Here is a 19995-nt window from a genome sequence, read left to right as displayed (position 1 = left end):
TCCTTTAGCTTAAATGTCTCTTCTTCGTGACTATTTATCTTCCTAAGATACTTTTAAAGAGCAACAACCACAGGCCTTTGCTTTGCTAGGCAGAACACGTGGGGCTCCTTGTAGTCTCTTCTCTACAGTTGTCCTTTCCCCCGATTGCACAGTAGTACTTCCTCTGTACCTGTTCCAATTTCAAACTTATGAAATAGCAATCTCACAGGACTCGCCTCAGGACATCCCGTTTTGTGGGATGGAAACAATTCTCCTTTTGCTTTGCCTGCACAGTATCCTAGAGTATAATCTGATAATGACTAATGAAATTTGGCTTGCTAACAGATTATTTTTTTTTCAAGGGTCTGCCAAGAGAAATAGTCTAACAAAATGCAGGTTCCTATCTGCCACTGTTTAGTCATCTGGGAAATTCCAGTTATTTCATTATTGGTGGTAACAGCACAACCATACACATACTACATCCAACACAACCATACACACACTACATCCAACACAACCATACACATACTACATCTTTGGGATACACACACAGTATCAAGAGGGAAGATATAATTTGTAAAAACGTGACGGACAAAGCCAATGGACACAACAGAGACAGGAACATAATACAAGTAGATTGGCCCTTGTAAGAGAAAAGAAAACTGATGCTCACAGGTGAAGATATAAGAATCATCACTTAATTAAGAAGCAAAGCCAGTTCTTTGCATGGGTCCTGAAAGACTAGTCAGCCTTGGGAGAAAGACCCTGCTCCAACACAATTTAAGATACACAAATCAGATCTTTAGTTGTAAGGACAGGTGATACTCCCCAATTTTACCGTATTGGAAGACGGTAGATGGTTTAAAATGCAAACTTTGAGACTGGCCTCCGCCCTTCTCAATCTTGCAAAGACTATAAAATGTAGGAACTGAAAGTCCTTTGATAATTAATTAATTTGGAATAAATTAAACTGTTAAACATCTTAGTTCTTTTGTTTTCACAAAGATCACAGGACCTTTTAAACATTTTTCATCTGTAGCTATTTTACCAGTGAGATGGAAGCTGTTCTGATCATTTATTCTTTGGACTGTATTTTCAAGCAAAAGCTCAGTCCTATGTAATAATAAAGAAAAAACAAAAGTGATATATGTATAATGGGTTAATTCTTGTTACTCATACCAGAAATCCATATGAAGACACATTAGTGTACATAATTTTGTAAATGTTTCTATTCACGCCAGGTAGCCAAATGTTTACCAGGCAATAAAAAACTGATGGACGTTGGTATCTGTGTGCCCCAAAATCTCCTGGAGCAACAGAGTAGTCTGCTGAAGAAAAGAAGCAAGCTTCTATGCTTCTTGCTGAACTGGAGGCAGACAACTGCCTGGAGACAAAGCAGCAAGTGAAGCTTGATAAGCTTACGTGGTTTTTCCCTGGTGGTCAAGTGCAGTTGAAGTACTAGGGTTATAAGAAATTAGCTTCTGCAACATATCCTTTTGTTGACCTGGAAGATAATGCACATTCTTACAGTGCTCATAAGAAGACAGATGAAATGATCTTAAGCTCTTGAGACAATACTTACATCCACCTGGCAGCAACAAACTAGTAAACACCGAGCAAAATGTATGTTGCTTAAACTTGCTCTGAAATGGGTCTTTTAAAAGTGCATTATTACATGGATCTTCGATATCTTGGGAAATCTGTATATGATCTTCCTTCCTCCTGAGATTCATTTCTAAATCCAGGGCTATGACACACACACACAAAAAAATCATGTTTGTTCTTTCAACTCTATACAACATTTATTTTCCATCAAAAGTCTTCGGTCCCTGCTGTAAATCTGCCCAATACTCTATCTCTCTGATACAGGCAAAATCTTTCTAGAGGGTTTTTTTTAAACCCTGCTGTGAAACATGAAGCCCCTAACATTAAAGCTGTCAGACTCTCAAGTCAAAAAAAAAAAAAAATAAGAAAAAAAAAGAAAAAGGCAGAAGGGTACTACAGATGCCTAGCCAAAATCCAACATTAGTCCACGTACACAGCCAGCGTAAGAGGCAAAAAAACGCTGCCCTGTCTGTAGTCTTCTTACAGAAGAAACCTCTGCCCACTCAAAGAGAAACACCATTTTGTGTGGTTCTCCGACAGAGAACAGCACCAGGCACGCAGTGTCACCACTAAAGGGCCTCCATTTTTAAAGCCTGTAGTACCCCTGGCTGGGGCAGTTTTTCCAACGCTTTCAGCAGAGCAGAGCAGGCCTACTCAATTAGCCCAGGCAAGACACGTTTGGCACTGTGCCTAAAAATACAGAGTATCACCAGTGGTTAAAACCTTTGCTAGCCAGCCAAACTTTTGCACAGGGATGTTTGTTAAAAACTCTGCTTCCACTTCGCCAGCTAACTTGCTCTTCGGGGAAATCCCTCTCACCTGTTCCTTTGTACTCCCCTTCTGCACTGTCAGAATTAAAGACTAAATAAAAATGTGTGCCAATCTGCTAACTGTAATGGGTTTGCACGGACAGCTTTTGGTAGCTGGGGAGCTACAGAAGTGGCTTCTGTGAGAAGCTGCCAGAAGCTTCCCCCATGCCCAGTGGAGCCAATGCCAGCCACTCTGAGGCGGGCCCATCGCTGGCCAAGGCCGAGCCCATCAGCCATGGTGGCGGTGCCTCTGACAGCATGTGAAGGAGGAAAAAAAAAAAGAAATCTGCATCAGTGAGAGAGAGGGGTGAGACTGAGTGAGAGCAACAGCCCTGCAGCCCCCGGGTCAGTGCAGAAGGAGGCAGGAGGGGCTCCCGGCACTGGAGCAGAGATTCCTCTGCAGCTGGTGGTGAAGACCATGGTGAGGCAGGCTGTGACCCCACAGCCCATGGAGGTCCACAGTGGAGCAGTTATCCACTTGCAGCCCATGGAGGACCCCACGTTGGAGCAGGTGAATGGCCAAAGGAGGCTGGGACCCCATGGGAAGCCCACAATGAAGCAGCTTTGCTGGCAGGACATGCGATCCCTCAGGGGACCCACACTGGAGCAGTTCATGAAGGACTGCAGCCCATGGGAAGGACTCACATCGGAGAAGTTCATGGAGGACTGTCTCCTGTGGGAGGGAGCCCACACTGGAGCAGGGGAAGAGTGTGAGGAGGAAGGAGCGGCAGAAACAATGTGTGATGAACTGACCACAACCCCATTCCCCGTTCCCCTGCACCGCTTGGAGGGAGGAGGCAGAGAAACTGGGAATTAAATTAAGCCCAGCAAGAAGGGAGAGAGGTGGAAAAGGCGTTCTTCTGATTCGAATGGTAATAAATTAAACTAATTTTCCCCAAGTCAAGTCTGTTTTGCCCATGACAGTAACTGCTGAGTGATCTCCCTGTCCTTATCACACGAGCCTTTCATTTTTCTCTCCCCCGTCTGGTTGAGGAGGAGCGGCTTTGGTGGGCACTCATCATTCAACCAGGGTCAAACCACCACTGCTAGCAAACACAATACAACTTTACCATGCTCAGTACTGATATTCCCGATGAATCCTTAAACAGTTATTATGACACAAATAAGGAAACTGGCAATGTGCAGGCCAACATGTGCTTTCAGGGGGCAGCTCTGAGACTGCCAGCCCGTGGCACCCCCAGGCTGATATCCAGCCTCCCTGCACTGCTGCTGCTGCAGGGAAGTCCCAGAGGAGGACATGGGGTGATGCCCTTCAGCAGCAGCTCAGCTCTGCTCTGCCATATGTGAGAGTCCCCAGGGTATGGCTGGAGTCCCATGGGTGGGAAGCCAGAGTAGCAAGAGGGTTGGACCCATAGGACAGCGCAAGAGCATGCTTATAAAAAAACCAACTGCAAATCATAAAAAAACCCAGCCGTAAATCAATCTCCATAAAACAGAAAAAGGAATGAAAGAAAAGACTACAGCGGAGGCAGAAATTAAATTCACCAGACAGAGAACAAAGTCATGTATCTGAAAAGCACATCAGGCATCAGCCATGCCTTGCCTTGCCTTTCGCTTTCCCCTTGGCTCCCCCAGGAACAACAGCACACAGACTACCTATCAAAGACCTCCAGCCCTTTCGTGGGTGCACCTGGCCAAGAAGCTGGATCTGCCAGCCCATTAAGGTGACCCACGCTTTCCCTGTCAGCCTGCTGTGGGCTGTCTCGACACTATGCTTGGGTATCTCCAAACACCCTCATCTCGGTGAGATAACACAGCAACCTCTCTGAGCTAGAATTTGATTTTAGTTTTAGCTCAACAGAAATGAAGACACTGAGCTGTCTAGAAGCACAAATAGGGCATGCTCGGTCTCAAAAATACTCTCAACTGCCCTGCTTCATCCCTCTTTCCCCAGACTCCCAAAGGAAGTAATTTATTGATGACTCTTTCCAGAACTGCCAGAGAAGAGCAGGGAGGTAAGTGTTAAATGCATAAACAAGGATTTGTAGGGCTAAAGCTTTATTTGGGACTGTAGTAGCTGTAGCATAAAGGAAATGTCTTCAACTTCCAAAGTTGTCTTGCCAGATGGATCCATAATTAAATCATTTGCACAACAAATAAAACAATTGAAGGTTGCTAAGTTTTTAGGTAACTACTTATTCTCGTTCACACAAAAAGTTAATGAGATGTTTTGGCAAAATGTTAAATGATACTCCTGTAATGCTATTACAAAATCTAAATTTAGACTCAGTTGTTACAATGCCACAGATGGTTAAGGGACCCTCTCATATTGTTTTATCATTATTTATTAATTTTTTTTTTAAATTGCATCAACACTAGAATTTAGCCAGTTTCTATGTATCTCTGTCACTACTCAGTTTTCATTCACACTGAGCAGAACCTTCTTCTACAAGTAATCGGAATGAATTTTAGAAACTATACTGAATAATTCTTTTTTCTATCATGGCAGAAGACTTTAACATTGTATTCACAGAAATTTAACTTAATGAACTTTTGCCAGTCTGAACTATGTACTGGTGAAGAATCTTTTTTATTTTAGGATAAGAAGTTTTAAATCTTTCACTTTAACATGGTATTTGAATTTATTTGAAAGCATGTAACTTATTAGCTGCCCTGAGGACCAAATTTAGTCTCGGTGCCAGCGCAAGGCTGTATTCCCCTGACAAGGCTGACTGTGTAACAGCAGTAAATGAGTGGGCCTGATGGTGAGGAGTAAGTGGAAAAACTATCGCGTGGCACAATTGTGTTTTCCATCCCCAATCCCCTGCTTGGGCAAAAACTGAATAAGCCCAGGACCATGATGGACAATACCAAATGCATCTCCCAGGAACTGAGGGGAAAAAATGATGGGTATTCTCTGGTGCACAGCCGCCATGCATCACTGCTTACAAAAGCTTGTGTAAATGTAGCCCAGCACAATTAGAGAAGCCCAGGTTTTCTTGTAGCTTATGTTGTGTTTTAATATTGTAACTTGCTTGTTTAACTATTGCTCACTTAGCAAACTCATTTTCTCTGACTGAAAGGTTTCACCTAACAACCCCATCTGATGGGACAGATTAGAATAGCTTATAAAAGGAGGGAGAATTTAGCCTCAGAAGGTGGGATTTCTGAAATTACTACCGTCACAATTTCAGGATGGTAGAGTCAAATTAAAAACTGTTCAACCTCAAGTAAGTCTGATTTCCAAACACAGAGAACAATAATTAAAGTAAAACCTGGCACCTACCCACTTCAGCCAAAGTCTTGATACATGACTCCACTGAGGCTTTCTGTGTTGGATTTGGCCAGGTACAGTTGTAAATTCTAAAAGCAGACTGCAGCAGCTGAATAAAAACAGGCTGGTGGGTCTGAAAACAAAAAGATAAACCATGGAATGTTACCCTTTAGAATCTCCTCACAACTGCCCAAGGGTTTGACACAATGTAAACCACATGCAACGGGGTTTTAGCTTGTAGACTCAAGTTACAACTCCATTAAATTCTCTTTGCTTTTCAGAACGAAAGGGAACAGAAATCAATGCTGCACCTCTAAAAAGGCCAAATCATGCAATTTTTCCTCAGGTTGCCACTGATATCAAGCAAACACAGTACAGAGCAGAGGGACGTATGAGTCTTCCCAGTTCTCAGGTATGTGTCCCTTTTGTCATAGGACACAGCATTTTTCTCATACAAATACAAAGATTGACCATTATTCTGCAAGGATACCCCCTCCAAGGAATTCTAAGAGCCAGGAGTAAATCTGACCATATTGAGCTGTCTACTAGTTCAGAGTAGGTGATAAAAATTAAGAGTAAGTGTTTTAAAGACGAATTAAGCTGCTAGCCAGTGGCATGAGAAGGGACAGAGAAATTAAAGGAGGATGTAAAGGTACAGCATTCCTATGTGGGTAGCAGAAGGTATCTCGTTAGCGGTCTGAATTACCTATTTGTCTGTGTCTCTTTTCCTTACTTACCTGGAGGCTGGTGCTGTTATCTGAAAATGGTGAATTGAAGAAGCCACTCACAATGTTCATTACAGGCTCAGTGACATATTTCTCTAGAGATGTGTCTGCATGTTTACGATCCGTGGTTGTGTTACAAACCTACAGGGAAGAAGGAGGAAACAAGGAAACGTAGTTCTTTTAAATAAGAAAGCTTTATTATTTTGTATTTATTACAACACATGTAATATTTCTTCTTTAATGCAAAACCAAATGTTTTTTATACAAAATCTGTCAGAGATAACTATCTTAAGAGTTCAAGATGTATTTGTGATAACTTATTTTTCTTCTTGGAGGTTCACATTGTCTTTTGAATACTTTTCTCTTCTGAACTAGCTCTTTCTGGTTGGCTGTCTATTCTTTCCCACACCATCAATAAAGATTGCCCTAAATCAGCACATTGCATGCCACTTACACATTTAGACGGATTCAAGAAGAAAATAAGACTTTCCTGCCATTGTGGGGCTGGTTGGAAGAGGCTTTAGAGACAGATGAGATATAAATACCTTAGGTTAGAAAGATTTCATGTAAAGTTTAACTTCTCTTTACAATTAATCAACACAAATGGGTGGTGAAGCTAAATCTCATTTGCAAGGAAAATGTTAAATAAGATGGAAGGAAAGAAAATAGCATATTTTCTAGTAGAAAATAGTCAATACCTACAGCCTTTAGGATTGTAAACTGCAAGACAGGCAGCATCACTTAAGAAAGCTGCATAGTAAAAATATGAAAGACAAAGTAAAAACAATGAAAGAAGAGAATGAATGGTACTGGGACATTTATGGAGCACAGAAGGATGATTAAATGGTGGAAAGATGTGGGAAGATTTGTACAAAAGATTCCTGAAGGCACCCTTTGGTACAACACTGCAAGTTTGTTGCTACGTAAAGATGTCATGCTTAAAGAAAGGAAAAAAATACTGGGCTGGATTGCATCCTCATTTCTTTTATTTCTTTATTTCTTTTCAACATTTGCAAACATCTACACAGTCATGTTGACTTTGCTTACATCAGTGTAAACAGTACTAAAAGGAGTCTATAGAGAGCCAAACATAGCAAGAAAGGCAAGTCTGGACAAATAAGGAGTACAGACTATAGTCATGCTCTTCAACAGCCTTTAAATAAGCAGTTCTAGCCATGTTTAACAAGTAATGAACAGCAAAGTTGTTCTCTCTTTTACCTGTGCAAGGCACCGACTACTATAGCATTCTAGGGAATCCATGCAAAAGCAGAATTTCTCTTGTATATAGAACTCTGGGGTAGCCTTCTCATTACTATTTGAGCATCTAACACACAATCATGAACCTGAGTGGTACATACTTGCCATTACATTGCTTTATGAATGGGGAACCGAAGACCAGAGAAACTGAGTGAATTTATTAAGGTCACAGAGAAAAGTTGGTGACAGAAGCAGAAGGATAATCCACAGCACCTGAATCTCACATAGGGCAAACATGCTCTCTAATTACACACTGCCACTGTCACACTTGGACACTACAAGACAGAAATTTCACCAGCAGTGTTTTAAGGAAGGTTACTGACATGACATCCAAAAGCGCCCATGTTCAGGGGAAGATACAGCTCATGGGAACACGAAAGAGTTTTGAGTATAACACACAAGCATTGTCATATGGTAGGCAGAGGAATAACCAAAGATAACTTGAGACTTACAGGAATGAGGCATCTTGAGGAGCTTTGCTTGTCTGCTTTTCTAAAACGTGTCAGAAAAACAAGTCATACCCCCACATAGTGCATTTTTTATCACCCCAGGAAAGGAAAGATTTTGGTCAGAGAAGCAACAGTGGCTAAACTGAAATAGTAAACCCTTCAGCCCTTCAGTTTTGGGAAAAATATGACCCCACCCCCACCCCCTAGTCTTCATGGAGGTAACAAATTCTGTTAAAAATCAAAACTTTTAAAAAAAATAGTATCATAGAACTAAAAATCTTTTGAAGTTCTTCTGCTTTTAATTAATCTGCATGCCAATATTGGCTGGAACCAGTAGCTCTGAGGCTCAGTACTTGCATTCCCAATGGGAAGACAGGGAGCTGTGCAGTGCTAGCACGGTGAATTCAGAAATTGCCAAAACTAAATTCCAAAACGCTTTTAAGCTTTCCTCTTTGCTTGCCTAAAAAGCAGAGCCATATGTGGGGATGCCACTCTGCTCCAACACTGGTCTGAAAAATTCCCAGCACAGAAGGAATTCAGAAATCCTCTCATTTGTTCTTATCCCTCTGCCCTTTGGGGACTGAAAGAAGTTTCCCTATGGAAGAAAAAAACTGAAATGCATGAAATGGAGATGAAGATTGAGAAAGCAGTGCTTAAAAACCCCTTAAGAGGCTTTGGGACTGAAACTCGCATGAATAATACTTCAAAAATTCTGCAGAGAAAGTCAGGACGACTTTACAGCTGTCAGATCCTGTCTCTATCCTGCTCAGACTACAGCTGCTGACTTACAGGCTGGGCCACACACAGGAAAGGGAAGCCTTTCCTTCAGCGGCACCCACTTTGCTTAGTGCAACGCTTCAAGTCATACACAGGAGAAAGTAGGTTGGCAGAAACTGTAGAAACAGGGTGTCTTTGAAAGCACGACTGCTTTTGGCAAACTGAATTTATACATGAATCCGCCTCATGCCTGCTTTGCAACATACCATGTTGTTAAAAAAGAATGACAGCTGGGGACTAAATATTTCCTTCCTCAATCCAGAAACAGATTAAAAAAACTGGTTACTTTTTTTTTCCCCTCTGAAACAAAAAAAGGAAGGAAACCAACCTGAGGATAATACACTGTCTTTTACCTTAGTGCTCTCTAATAACAGACTCAGACTCAAAGCTCACAAACTCACCCACTGACAGGCATTTGTAGCAGCTAAAAGAAAAGCATTTCCCCTTCCCCCACGCAAAAGCATCTCTTTTAGCTCACTGGAACACAGAGGATCAAAGGGCTCTTTTTCTAAAAGCTTTGAAAGCTATTGTAACATCTTTCATGAGGCTGACAGCATTCTAACTGTCCTGATAGCTACATAACGCTCACGTATTTATAACACACGGGCTTCTCTCTGGGCCCCAGAAAACCAACCCTGAACAAATATACTCAATAACCTGGAAGACATGGCTACCCACAGGGACCTGGCAGAAGAGCAGAACAGGCCAGACACTTCTGACACGCTCTTTTAAGTTCTTTTAGGCATTAACCAGGGAATTAAAAGGACTAATCAGGCATCTGCCCTGAAGGGTTTGCAGGACTGCAAAATAAACCTGCATTTTGCCCTTTGGTGCCAACAGCACATACACACAAAAACACAGCATTAATGATACACTCCCTCTTCACCTCTGAAGACCTGGAGTCTAATTTCTCTTATGAGAAGAGTATGTGAAAAAAAAGCTCAGTGGTCACTAGCATCAGGACAACTACATCATTTGGCACAGTGCAGTTTGTCTCCAGACTCATGAACGGAGCTCTGGACAGAGCCCTCTTTCTACATGTCTGCTTCTAGCCCAACAGCAAAGAAAACTGGTCATGTTCAAGGGCTAGGGAGGGTAGTCTGTTTGGAGGGTCAGAGCCAGGACGTGTCAGGAAAGGGCAACCCAGAACGGGAATTAAACAGGAGAAAACACTTCCTGGGGTAAAACCAGCAAGGTTAAAAATCAGAATCCCCCTCCAAGGAGGTTTCTGATCTTAATTTTCAAACAAGTTTGGTTTCTGCAGAAGGCCTTCCATTGTAGAACATAACCACAGAGACAAGACAAAGAGCAGAAAACCAGGGTTTGTAGAGGTCTCATTTCAGCTGAAAATGGCTGCCAGCAAAAAAAGAAAGCACAACATCCCTGTCTTAACCTGTTCCCAGAAAAAAAAAAAACACACAAAAAAAACCCAACAAAAAAACCCCACCAACAAAACTCCCCAACCCCTTTTAAGTTTTCTGTTTCACAGATAAATTAACAGGTCTCAGTGCCTACTGTACAGCACAAGCCTTTGCACTCATTCTTCTTTCGGCCACAACTCATGGTATTTTCTCCCAACAGGTTTCAAAGAAATTATTTCTGCATTTTACCATAGTGGCACACTATTACTTTGGGGTAGATGTCCACTACAGGATTGAATTAAGATTCTTTTACATTTTTTTCTTTATTTCAAAACAAATGAAGAACACAAGGGAGTGAGAACTTATGGATTATAAAATCTAATAGACCGTGGACTGGGAAAAGAGAGGCATGCACTGTGACAAATGCTCTGTAACATCTCCAAAATACTGTCTGGCATCAAGGATCAAATACAGTCCCCCAGCCACCAAAAATCTGTGGTTCCACTTCTTCAGCAGAAAAAGCAACTCCATTAGTTGATATTAATATTAAGCTTCTACAAGAAGCATTAACCTCTTAGAAAAGGATATGTAATGTAAGCTGTAATCATTATGTCACACTAGCTTCCCCTCATGGCTCTACTATTGTATTTTATCCTTCTGGAAGTCATAAGATATCCCTTATTTTCTGCCTCACCTGAGAATGGAAGCTTAATTCAACTTCTGTCTTGAAACTTAATTCAACAAGTAATGACACCATGAAGCTCACTAGGGTCCACAGGAATTGAATGCCTACGGTGCTAACTATGCCCCATCACCTTGCAGCCTATAGTCTATACATGGATTAGTATTCTGAAAGGCCACAGCTCTACACCTGCCTTTCACCCAGCAGTGAGAATGTAGTGATGGTAGAATAAAAGACAAAAACAGGCCGAAGTGAGATTAAAGAAGGAACATTATTAGCTAAAGAAATTCTTGATCCCTGATCCTCACTGTACTAACAGTAAAGCAAGAAGATTACAGATGGGGGGGGGGTTTCACAGCCACCACCGTAACACACGCTCCCAGAAGATGTACACAGACTCTCAACCCTGTACATGTATCCAATTTATTTTTCTGGAAGAAAAGAGAAAAGAACATGGGTTCCAAGATGCCCTTTTAGAAAGAGAAGGCCGCTAGTAATTAGCAGGTTACATGATGATAAATAGCATAGAGATGACCGTTTGTTAAAAACCAAAAAACTACACCTATTCTATCGTCAACTTTGGGGAAAAAAAAAAGGTTAATAAAACAAAAGAAGTTCACGAACAAAAAGTTATCGCTAGTTCAGTTGCCATCCATGACTACGGTGTAGTATTTAACATCTCATGAAGCTTACCCTTGCCATATCAACAAGGAAGTTCTCAAATAACTTCCAAATATGGTTACTGGCATAGATTTCTTTCATTTCCACTTCAGTGTCCACGTAACAGTGATTAACAAAATTAACATAGGCAATTTTCACCTGCAGAAACAGCAAATCCACAAACAATATGAAATGGAACAGTAAAAATCATTAACATGATGGTTTCTATCTGCAAAAATACTGAGCAATAAAGAGGATCCTTGAAGTACTAACAAACACTATTAACAGTAATAATGCATAAGTTCAGTTCTGAAGATTTAAGGAGAAGCATGGCAACAAAGGCATTAATGTATTTACTGAAAGATCACATGAAGAAAAACAGAAAGGTTTTGCAAACATTCTTACTCTAATGAAAAAAAACCCCATAAAATAAACCAATATTAAATCTGATATTTAAATGATATTAAGACTACAAGGGCCTGGCTCCAAAGCCAGGAGTTGTCAAAATGCAGGACACCCCTGCACTTGCCAGTTGACTGTTGCCATTTTACGCCTTGAACAGGCTTATCAATATAAAAAATAAATGTCTTTAGCAGAGCTGGGACTACCATCCCTACATTCCCACAATCCTAATGCAGTGCTTGCATTCAGGATGGGTGTACCTTGGATCTAAATGGAAGAGAAAGGCTGTGCAGTGCTGGGACTGCAGCAATAGCAGCACAAGGCTTAACAGGAGGGCTTCAGTCTCACTCCTCTCCTGCATTATAAGTCTGCATGTGCACATGATAAAAATGTATATCCACTGCCTGAAATGTATAGATTAAATATAAACATACCCAGATACACTGAACATTTCTTGTCACAGTCAAAAGAGAGGAGATAGTTGCATATGTTTAATGCAGTCAGGAGAAAATTCTGACTTTTAGGTTTCATTTGTTTGGACTTTTTTCATTAGTATCTGTTGAAATTAATGTTAGGAGGTACTTCTGAGCAAAGCAAACATTTTTCTTTTTAAGAATTAGTTGATCACAAGGGGACTTTTTCACGGCACACAGGAAATCTTCGCTCCTGCAGGTCTCAGTTCTGTTGATATGAGCCACAGCTCTCCAACAGATAGCCTGCCGAAATCCATCTGACCAATACATGGGTCATACAAGTTCCTTGCAGACTGTGAAAAGGTTTCTTTTGATCACATCAGGTTTGGTGCAAACAAATATTCCCCTTCTGATCAGCATGAAGTATCAAGTCTTACTGAAGCATGACCAGTAGTAGTAGCTGCAGAATTTGGGCCTCAATATGCAGTGAATAAAACCATTTGCTGGGTTCCAACTGAATTTAATAAAATGAGGCTTCACCCAAAACTCCCACTGACATTAGTGTGGCCAGAATGTTACCCATCACTTCCAACAAATTCAGGCAAAACGTTGGCTTGACAAACAACTCAGCTGAGTCTTTGCAGCTACAGCCAGAAGTCATCAGAGCTGGACAAATCCAGGAAAACAAAATAAGGTGTGTGCCCCAAAAAGACAACAATTGAAGCATAAGGGACAAGGCATTTTCTGTTTAAGAAAATACTGACTATCCTTTCTCACTTATTCACCTTAACAAACACCACCTGTTTCCAGCCTGTTTTCTGTGCAAACATTAAGCTTGTCAGTATATTGTAAACAAAAAAGATTTTCTGACTTTCTAAAAATGGGACGTTTGATTCCTCATTCAGTGAATCTTACCTCAGGTATGCAGTCATCATGGGTCACTACTCTCACTATATCATCCAGTGGCAGGAGTGAATTGCACTTGATCTCTGTATATACATTCTTTCCTTCTGTACAAGCCGCTAGCAATTCCACTAGAGTGATGTGATACGCTAAGGGTCCGCTCTCGTCTGCTCGATCTCGCTCTGAACACATCATCTGGAGTAGGACTGGAAATGATGCTCTGTCATTGTAGAATATCAAGACATCTTCACCGCCATTTATCAGCTGAAAAAGTTATCACAAAGTTTTAAGCACCCTGTACTGCAGTCATTTTGGACTCAATGATCTTGGAAGGTCTTTTCCAACCTGAATGATTCTATGATTTTCTTAATTTCTTATTTTGTTCTGTCTTTATGTATGCAGACTGTATAGCTAAAAAAAAACCCACCAACACACAAAAAAAACCCCAAACCAACCAAAAATTACTCTGATGTGGCTTATCAAATGCACATGTCAAAATAATATCCAAGGCAAAATTCTGCTCTTGTCTATGTAAGTACAAATCTGGAATAACTCACCAAGGAGTGAGCTAATGCAAGGTGAATTTGAGGTTTAAATTTGAGGTGTAGCTCTGTGTTCATCTAAGATAGTATGCCATCCTTATTATTCCTACCATCTCAATTCTTGTTTCAAGTTAGTTAATTACCCTTCCTGTCGTGAGGTCAGGGCACATTACTATTCCTATTTTATATGTAGGGACTTGAGATGCAGAGAAATTAGATCTTGCATGCTACCTCACACGAAATGCCTGTGGCTCGCCCAGAACTTAACCAACCTATTCTGTGCCCTTGCTCAGCACCAGAAACAAAAGATGATTCTTCCCAACCCATGCAAATTTGTCAGTGTCATGTAGCACTTCAATTTAGCAGAAAACTGGTGTATGTGATAAATATTTGATTGTGCTACAACTGCTATGCTCCTCTCGAGAGGATCCAGACTGGAGGTGGATGCTGGCAGCCCCATCTCAGCTGATCTCACAAAAAAGTTTTTCTCTGACCCTGTTTTAAACCCTGCATACACTGAACATACCTACTGCCAGCACCACTCTGCGAGCTCAAGTGGAGCTGGGACAGGACAGTAGTCCTGTCTTCTCTCCATCACTTCCTTTTAAGCATAATACAGTCTCAGTGCGGGTGAAAACAAGCTCCTATAAGCCCTTCCTAGTATAGAATACACCTTGGCAGTACAACAGCCATATGCATTTTGTGAATAAGGCACTTGACATATCCAAGCTTACATGTGACATGAAATCCTAGTTTACTGAATTACAGTAGAAATAAAGGCTGGTGGAACTGTTGAGAAATGGGAAAGCAGCAAAAGCAGGAATGAAAATTAGTCTCTCAGAATGAAAAGTAAAAAAACATTTCATTACATTTTCCAGGATTTCAACATTGCAAATTTTGATTTCACAACTTTTCTGATTGTGTTTTCCCTGTTTCTTGCTTGTTTTTACTTTGATGATTGAACGGAGTGAATTGTGGATTCAGTCTTTGCTGCAATCCCTATTTCTGATGTATCTACGCGTTTCCAAAATGTTTGTACTAGTGACTTTTCAAACCAGGTATTTTCTGGACAATCCACAGCACAGAAAAAAAGTTTTTGAGGGGACAAGTGCTCAGGAAGGTGGAAGGAGACAGTACAGGGACCCAGATACCATTAATTTCATTGCACACAAAGGCAAAAAAAAAAAAAAAGGAAAGTAGTATCAGTATTCAAAACGTTGGAAAATTGACCTGATGTTTTAATACTGATGTTTGGAATACTATGCTTTTAGGACATTTCACACAGAAAATAATAAAATCTAAAAAACCCACACAAAGCCCTCTGGGAAGGTACATGTTCTGTCACGTTCTATTAAGTTGTTCACCACATTCCCATAGTTGTTTTCCACTTGTGTTCATTGTACAGGAGAGGGAAGACAACTCTTCCCAGGTTCCCCCAGAGTTACACTCTTATGTCAAATCCAGACCTAATCTGTACCAGTGTTGCTTGATATTTTATCATATTCAAGTCAAACTGACCCTTCATTCTTTCATATACCTATTACTGATGAATAAGGAAGAAATACCAGGAGACAGTGAACTTGTTAAACATGACGCTGCATGGCATGCTTGCTGCATACTGACTGAGGACCCACCAGCTGAAGCAGATGACGTTGCATCAATACAAGAAGAGCTAAGGGGGACAAGGTAATCATCATAAATGCAAAGAAAGAAGAAGATGTCATCCCCTTTCCCCAAGTTATCCACTTTTAAATGTGATTTTCAAAGGGCATCCAAACATTGGCCCAAGCAGAGAAAATTATGTCCCTTTTAAAAGCAGAAAAGGAAGAGAAGTATCCAGTATTAGCCGAAGTTCTAACTGAGCATCACAAACTCCGTGATGGGGGAAAAAAAACCCCAACAAATAAACTCAGTAGCATTTTCTTCCACTAAAGTATACTTTGAACAAGTTAAGAACTCTATGGAAGTATGAAGAAGGTTGGTCAGTATCAGAGCAGCCATTGATGCTTTGTGATATATCCAGATATATCATAATATATAATCCAGATATAATATATAATACTACAGATTATAGAAATACTATATATTATATATACAATAGATAATAGAAAACTCTGCTGCCACACTGATCCAGCTCAAAAGTAAATTCTGCTTTCCCTTTTGTAATAATGTTTGCACTGATAGGCACTGTTGGTCCAAGAACCTCAAAGTGTGCTTGTAATGAGAAAAAGTGCCCTAAGGAACCTTTCAGGTCAGCAAACATCATTAGTAGCACCCCACAGACAGGCGGACCAAGGATATGAGAACAACTGAATAAGCCAGATTGGGTATGTTTAAGGTATTTTATGAAAGTACTCTTTTGCAGTGGTGCTCCTTCATCTATATGCACTATCTAAAACATGTAATTATGATCAGTTTATCCCTTACAGTAAACAGAAATAAGCTACAATATACTTCCTGTGGGTAAAATAAAACACAGGAGTAGTTGAGGCATGCTGTACGCTCTGTCTTGTCTTGTGGTAACTTGTTTACATGCCCCATCTGGAGGTACAGAAAAAGTTACACCGCTTGTTTAAGGACACAAAGTACATCTCAGTGGTCTACTGAGAAACTGTCCTGACTCCTTGGCAAGTTCCAACCATTTGGCTGCACTATTCCCTTTACATGGGATTGCCATTCAAATTTCCCTATTAGCATCCTTTTCTAACAAATCATAATTACTTACCTGTAATTTCCTATGTTTTTTAAAAAAACAGATCATCATCTTACCCTCTTTCATCAAAATAGGGTTGCTCCCTCCCCCCAGCAAATTCCTGCAGGACTCATGATGTAAATGTCACATCCAAGTTCATTTCAATTTTCATCATGCAGTCAGCTTGAAAATGTAATATGACAATTTATCTTTGTCCTATTATAGGTCAGTAACAAAATGTATTTAAATTGAGAAAAATCTAAAATTTTTGTTTGATGATAAAGTAAAAACCTACAAGAAGCTGTGGTGGAAGGGAAAAGCTCTAAAAGCATAAAGGCACAAGAACTGTTTGAATTATGTAAATCAAAGGCTTGTAATTGATATTGCACGTTAAAACACTTCAGTCAAATTGAAAAGGTTGAGGTGGATTCCGTTAAAGGTTATCCATGTAGGGTGAAGCTTTATTTTATTAATTAGAAGTTTCTCCTCTTTGTTGCTGTGGAACAAAATTTCAGCAGGGTTTAGTTTTTTTCATACAACTAGAGCTTATCTGTTTTCTTTGTGAAAATGTCTCTTCAAAAAAACAAAAAAAAACCAACACCCCAAACTTTGTGAAATAAAGAAAAATGTTCCTTGTACTTACCCTACCTGGACTTTTCACCATATTCAACTTTACCCCCTTATTAATCTCATAGAACTATTAACATAATTACAGTTAAATTCACAGGTGTCTGCAAGTTGAAGACTCCATTTATCATGTACACCATATATCAAATCCTAATTGCAGAGAAGTTAATTAGGTGTTTTCCTAGTAACTTTACGGGTGTAAAGATTTGTCCACAAACCACTCTGTGGAATTTACCAGGTCAGACTCCAAATCTAGGTAAAGCTAGAGTAGCTCTACTGACTCTCACAGAAATACTCTGGAACAAAAGAAACAAAAGCAGAAACTAGTATCTACAATTGTTACATGGTTGTGTGCTAAAAAAATGGTCTACAACACTATTAGGCAAATCCATAGAGGTACAAGCCTCTTATTTGGCAAAACCATGCCACAATATGACAAGTTTGGTGCATAAATGAGATCCTAAATTACAGTACAGGAAAATGAAGGTTTATGTAACTCTGAGATTTCCATGCTACATCATCTACAAATAGACATCTCTGTATCACCATTCTAACACTCATGTTTTCTTTCTAGTAGTTATACAGATGGCCTTACAAAATTAGATTAAACTCCCCAAAACGTCTGCTAAAATATTCATTATTTGTGATACCATTTAAAATTCTAAAGCGATGATGTCATTATCTCCCATTGGTACCAAGAGCAGAAAAAGCAGCCTCAAAATACTAGCGTGTTAAAAAGATATCAAACAAGTTGATTAACATATTAACCCTTCACTTACCTCTGTCATTACCATGTCCTGGCATTTTTTCACATATTTGCCATCTGCTTTCACAATGGTCTGCAGGAAACGCAGGTACTCCACGTGACGGCCATGGGTCTCAATGCAGTGTACAAAGTGCTGCACCACTCTTTCACTAATTTCATTACACAGAAGGTAATTATTCATGAAGATGTGCCGCATGGTTTCAGCTTCCAGGAGCTAAACAGATTAAAATCAAAACAGCCTTATAAGAGCAGCAGATTTGTATTGAGATTGAAAGATTCATAAGACTCTAGACTAGAGAAAAGCCTTACATTAGTAAAGGGAAACTAAGAAAGTCCAATGTGCACCAGCCCAGTGATTAAGCAGTGACCTTAGGGCCCAGTTCTCATTTATGATGGAATTTCTCCACACTTTTCTATGAGTACGGAATGGTCCTAAAGTGGACATTACAAAATCTGTGTCCATGTGGAGGGTGAAGACACACACACACACTACACTGCTAGAGCACTCTGTAGAGATTCTGGTATACAAGACCACTGAGACCACATCACAGTCACCATCAAACTTTGCATTGAGGCAACCAAATAAGAATATTATCTGCCTTGGGTTCCCTCTGTGGTTGACAGAAGGCAGGCATTTTCAGCACACAAATCATTGCACATGCCCTCGGATCACTCTGAAAGAATACCTCTTTCCACATTAACTACAGAGGGAGCCCAAGGCTATGATTCTATCGGAGAGTAGCATGGTACAAGAAGAACAGATCTGTAGCAAGAACGGATGGCACCGAGGACCCAGCATCCAGACTTGATGCATTCTTGGGGCTTTTGCTTCAAACTTGCTCTAGTTTGGTCCCTTGGACTAAAGGCTCATGAGGGTCAGGTGTGCTCCTAAAGTATACCTTTCTGTTCAGCATCATCTGAAAGGAATCCACACCATTCATTCCACAATGTGAACAGCACAATAACTGGCATGATCAGAAGATCAACTCCAAAAGAATAGAAATGCAAGTGCAAGAAGACTCCATACTTGGCACCTGGGTTAAGTGTCAAGTGTTGGATAGGAAGGAGTCTGGGCGCTAGTCCCCGCTGTGGTCAGTTCGGTGCCTTTCACTATCTTCACAAAAAGAGCATAAATAAAAAAATAACAAATACTTCCTAATGCACATAGACCAGGGGTCTACAATCCTAATACTCATGCTCTTTCTAATAAAAACATGTTTTACTCAGTAGATCTGCCACTGAGCATGTTGTCATTCTATATGACTATATCTGTAAATACATACATATATATACACACAAGGGGACTGTGACAAAGAGGTGTATTGTAAAGACACTGATTTAATAAAAGATCAAACTTTAGATTAGTTGAATCAAATGGAAGCAGCATCAACAAAAATGTATGGGTCAGATTCTGCTGTCACACAAGCTTCATGACAGCATAGTCACAGCATCTCCTAGCTTGACATCTGTGAGTGAGTTAGGATGAATAAGAACAAAGTCAAGCTAAACATGAAGTGATGATGTGACACATGTTCTCAGATACCTCCAGTAAATCCCACAGGTAATATTGGTTTCTGCTTTTAAAATGGCAACATTAAAAACAATGACATAAAGAGCAATGGTAAGGGAGAAAAGACAGGAGAGAGAAGACAAGTCAATAAAGGAGAAAGGACAAGGACAGAGATGAGAAGGCAGAGAGGGCATAATTTAATGAAATTATTTATTTAGCACTGTCATTTTTCAGCAAGTCCAAATTTACTTCCAGTTATAATATTCTCCTTAAAATAAAATACTTACCCCTGGAGTTAAGAACAAGTTGAGATTTTTGTGGAGGAGAACTTGATTCTGAGGATTTCCTCGACAGAAATTCTGAAGGAAAGTGTGGGCTAGATTCATAACTTCATTCATCTTTTCATCGCTCTGCAGAAAAAGACAAACAAAAATCAGCTGGTGTACCTAAACATACTTGTTAAAACCACACAATGTGGATTTAGCCAGGAACAAACCAATTCTCCTGAGCCTTTACAGGACAGGAATTCTCCCTCTGGAAAAAGCAACTGATCTAGTTTCCTTCAGAGTCCATTAGTGGCTGTACCGTACTCTGATTTGAC

The 19995-nt window shown here is 40.2% G+C and overlaps 1 protein-coding gene across 7 annotated transcripts in view; it reads right to left on the bottom strand.

Annotated features, from left to right (window-relative positions):
• Positions 1-19995, bottom strand: part of ITPR2 (inositol 1,4,5-trisphosphate receptor type 2) — a 268891-nt gene that overhangs the window by 128525 nt on the left and 120371 nt on the right. For all 7 annotated transcript variants that reach the window (XM_040594004.1, XM_040594005.1, XM_040594006.1 and 4 more), the window contains 6 exons: positions 19682-19804; positions 17898-18098; positions 13270-13521; positions 11573-11698; positions 6366-6494; positions 5641-5761 (listed from right to left, as the gene is read on the bottom strand). In XM_040594004.1, the coding sequence (XP_040449938.1) occupies positions 5641-5761; positions 6366-6494; positions 11573-11698; positions 13270-13521; positions 17898-18098; positions 19682-19804 (952 nt within the window). The remainder of the gene's footprint in view (positions 1-5640; positions 5762-6365; positions 6495-11572; positions 11699-13269; positions 13522-17897; positions 18099-19681; positions 19805-19995) is intronic.

This window comes from Falco naumanni, chromosome 5 (genome assembly GCF_017639655.2).
Source record: "Falco naumanni isolate bFalNau1 chromosome 5, bFalNau1.pat, whole genome shotgun sequence".
NCBI lineage: Eukaryota > Metazoa > Chordata > Aves > Falconiformes > Falconidae > Falco > Falco naumanni.
This window is presented reverse-complemented; position numbering and strand designations above follow the sequence as displayed.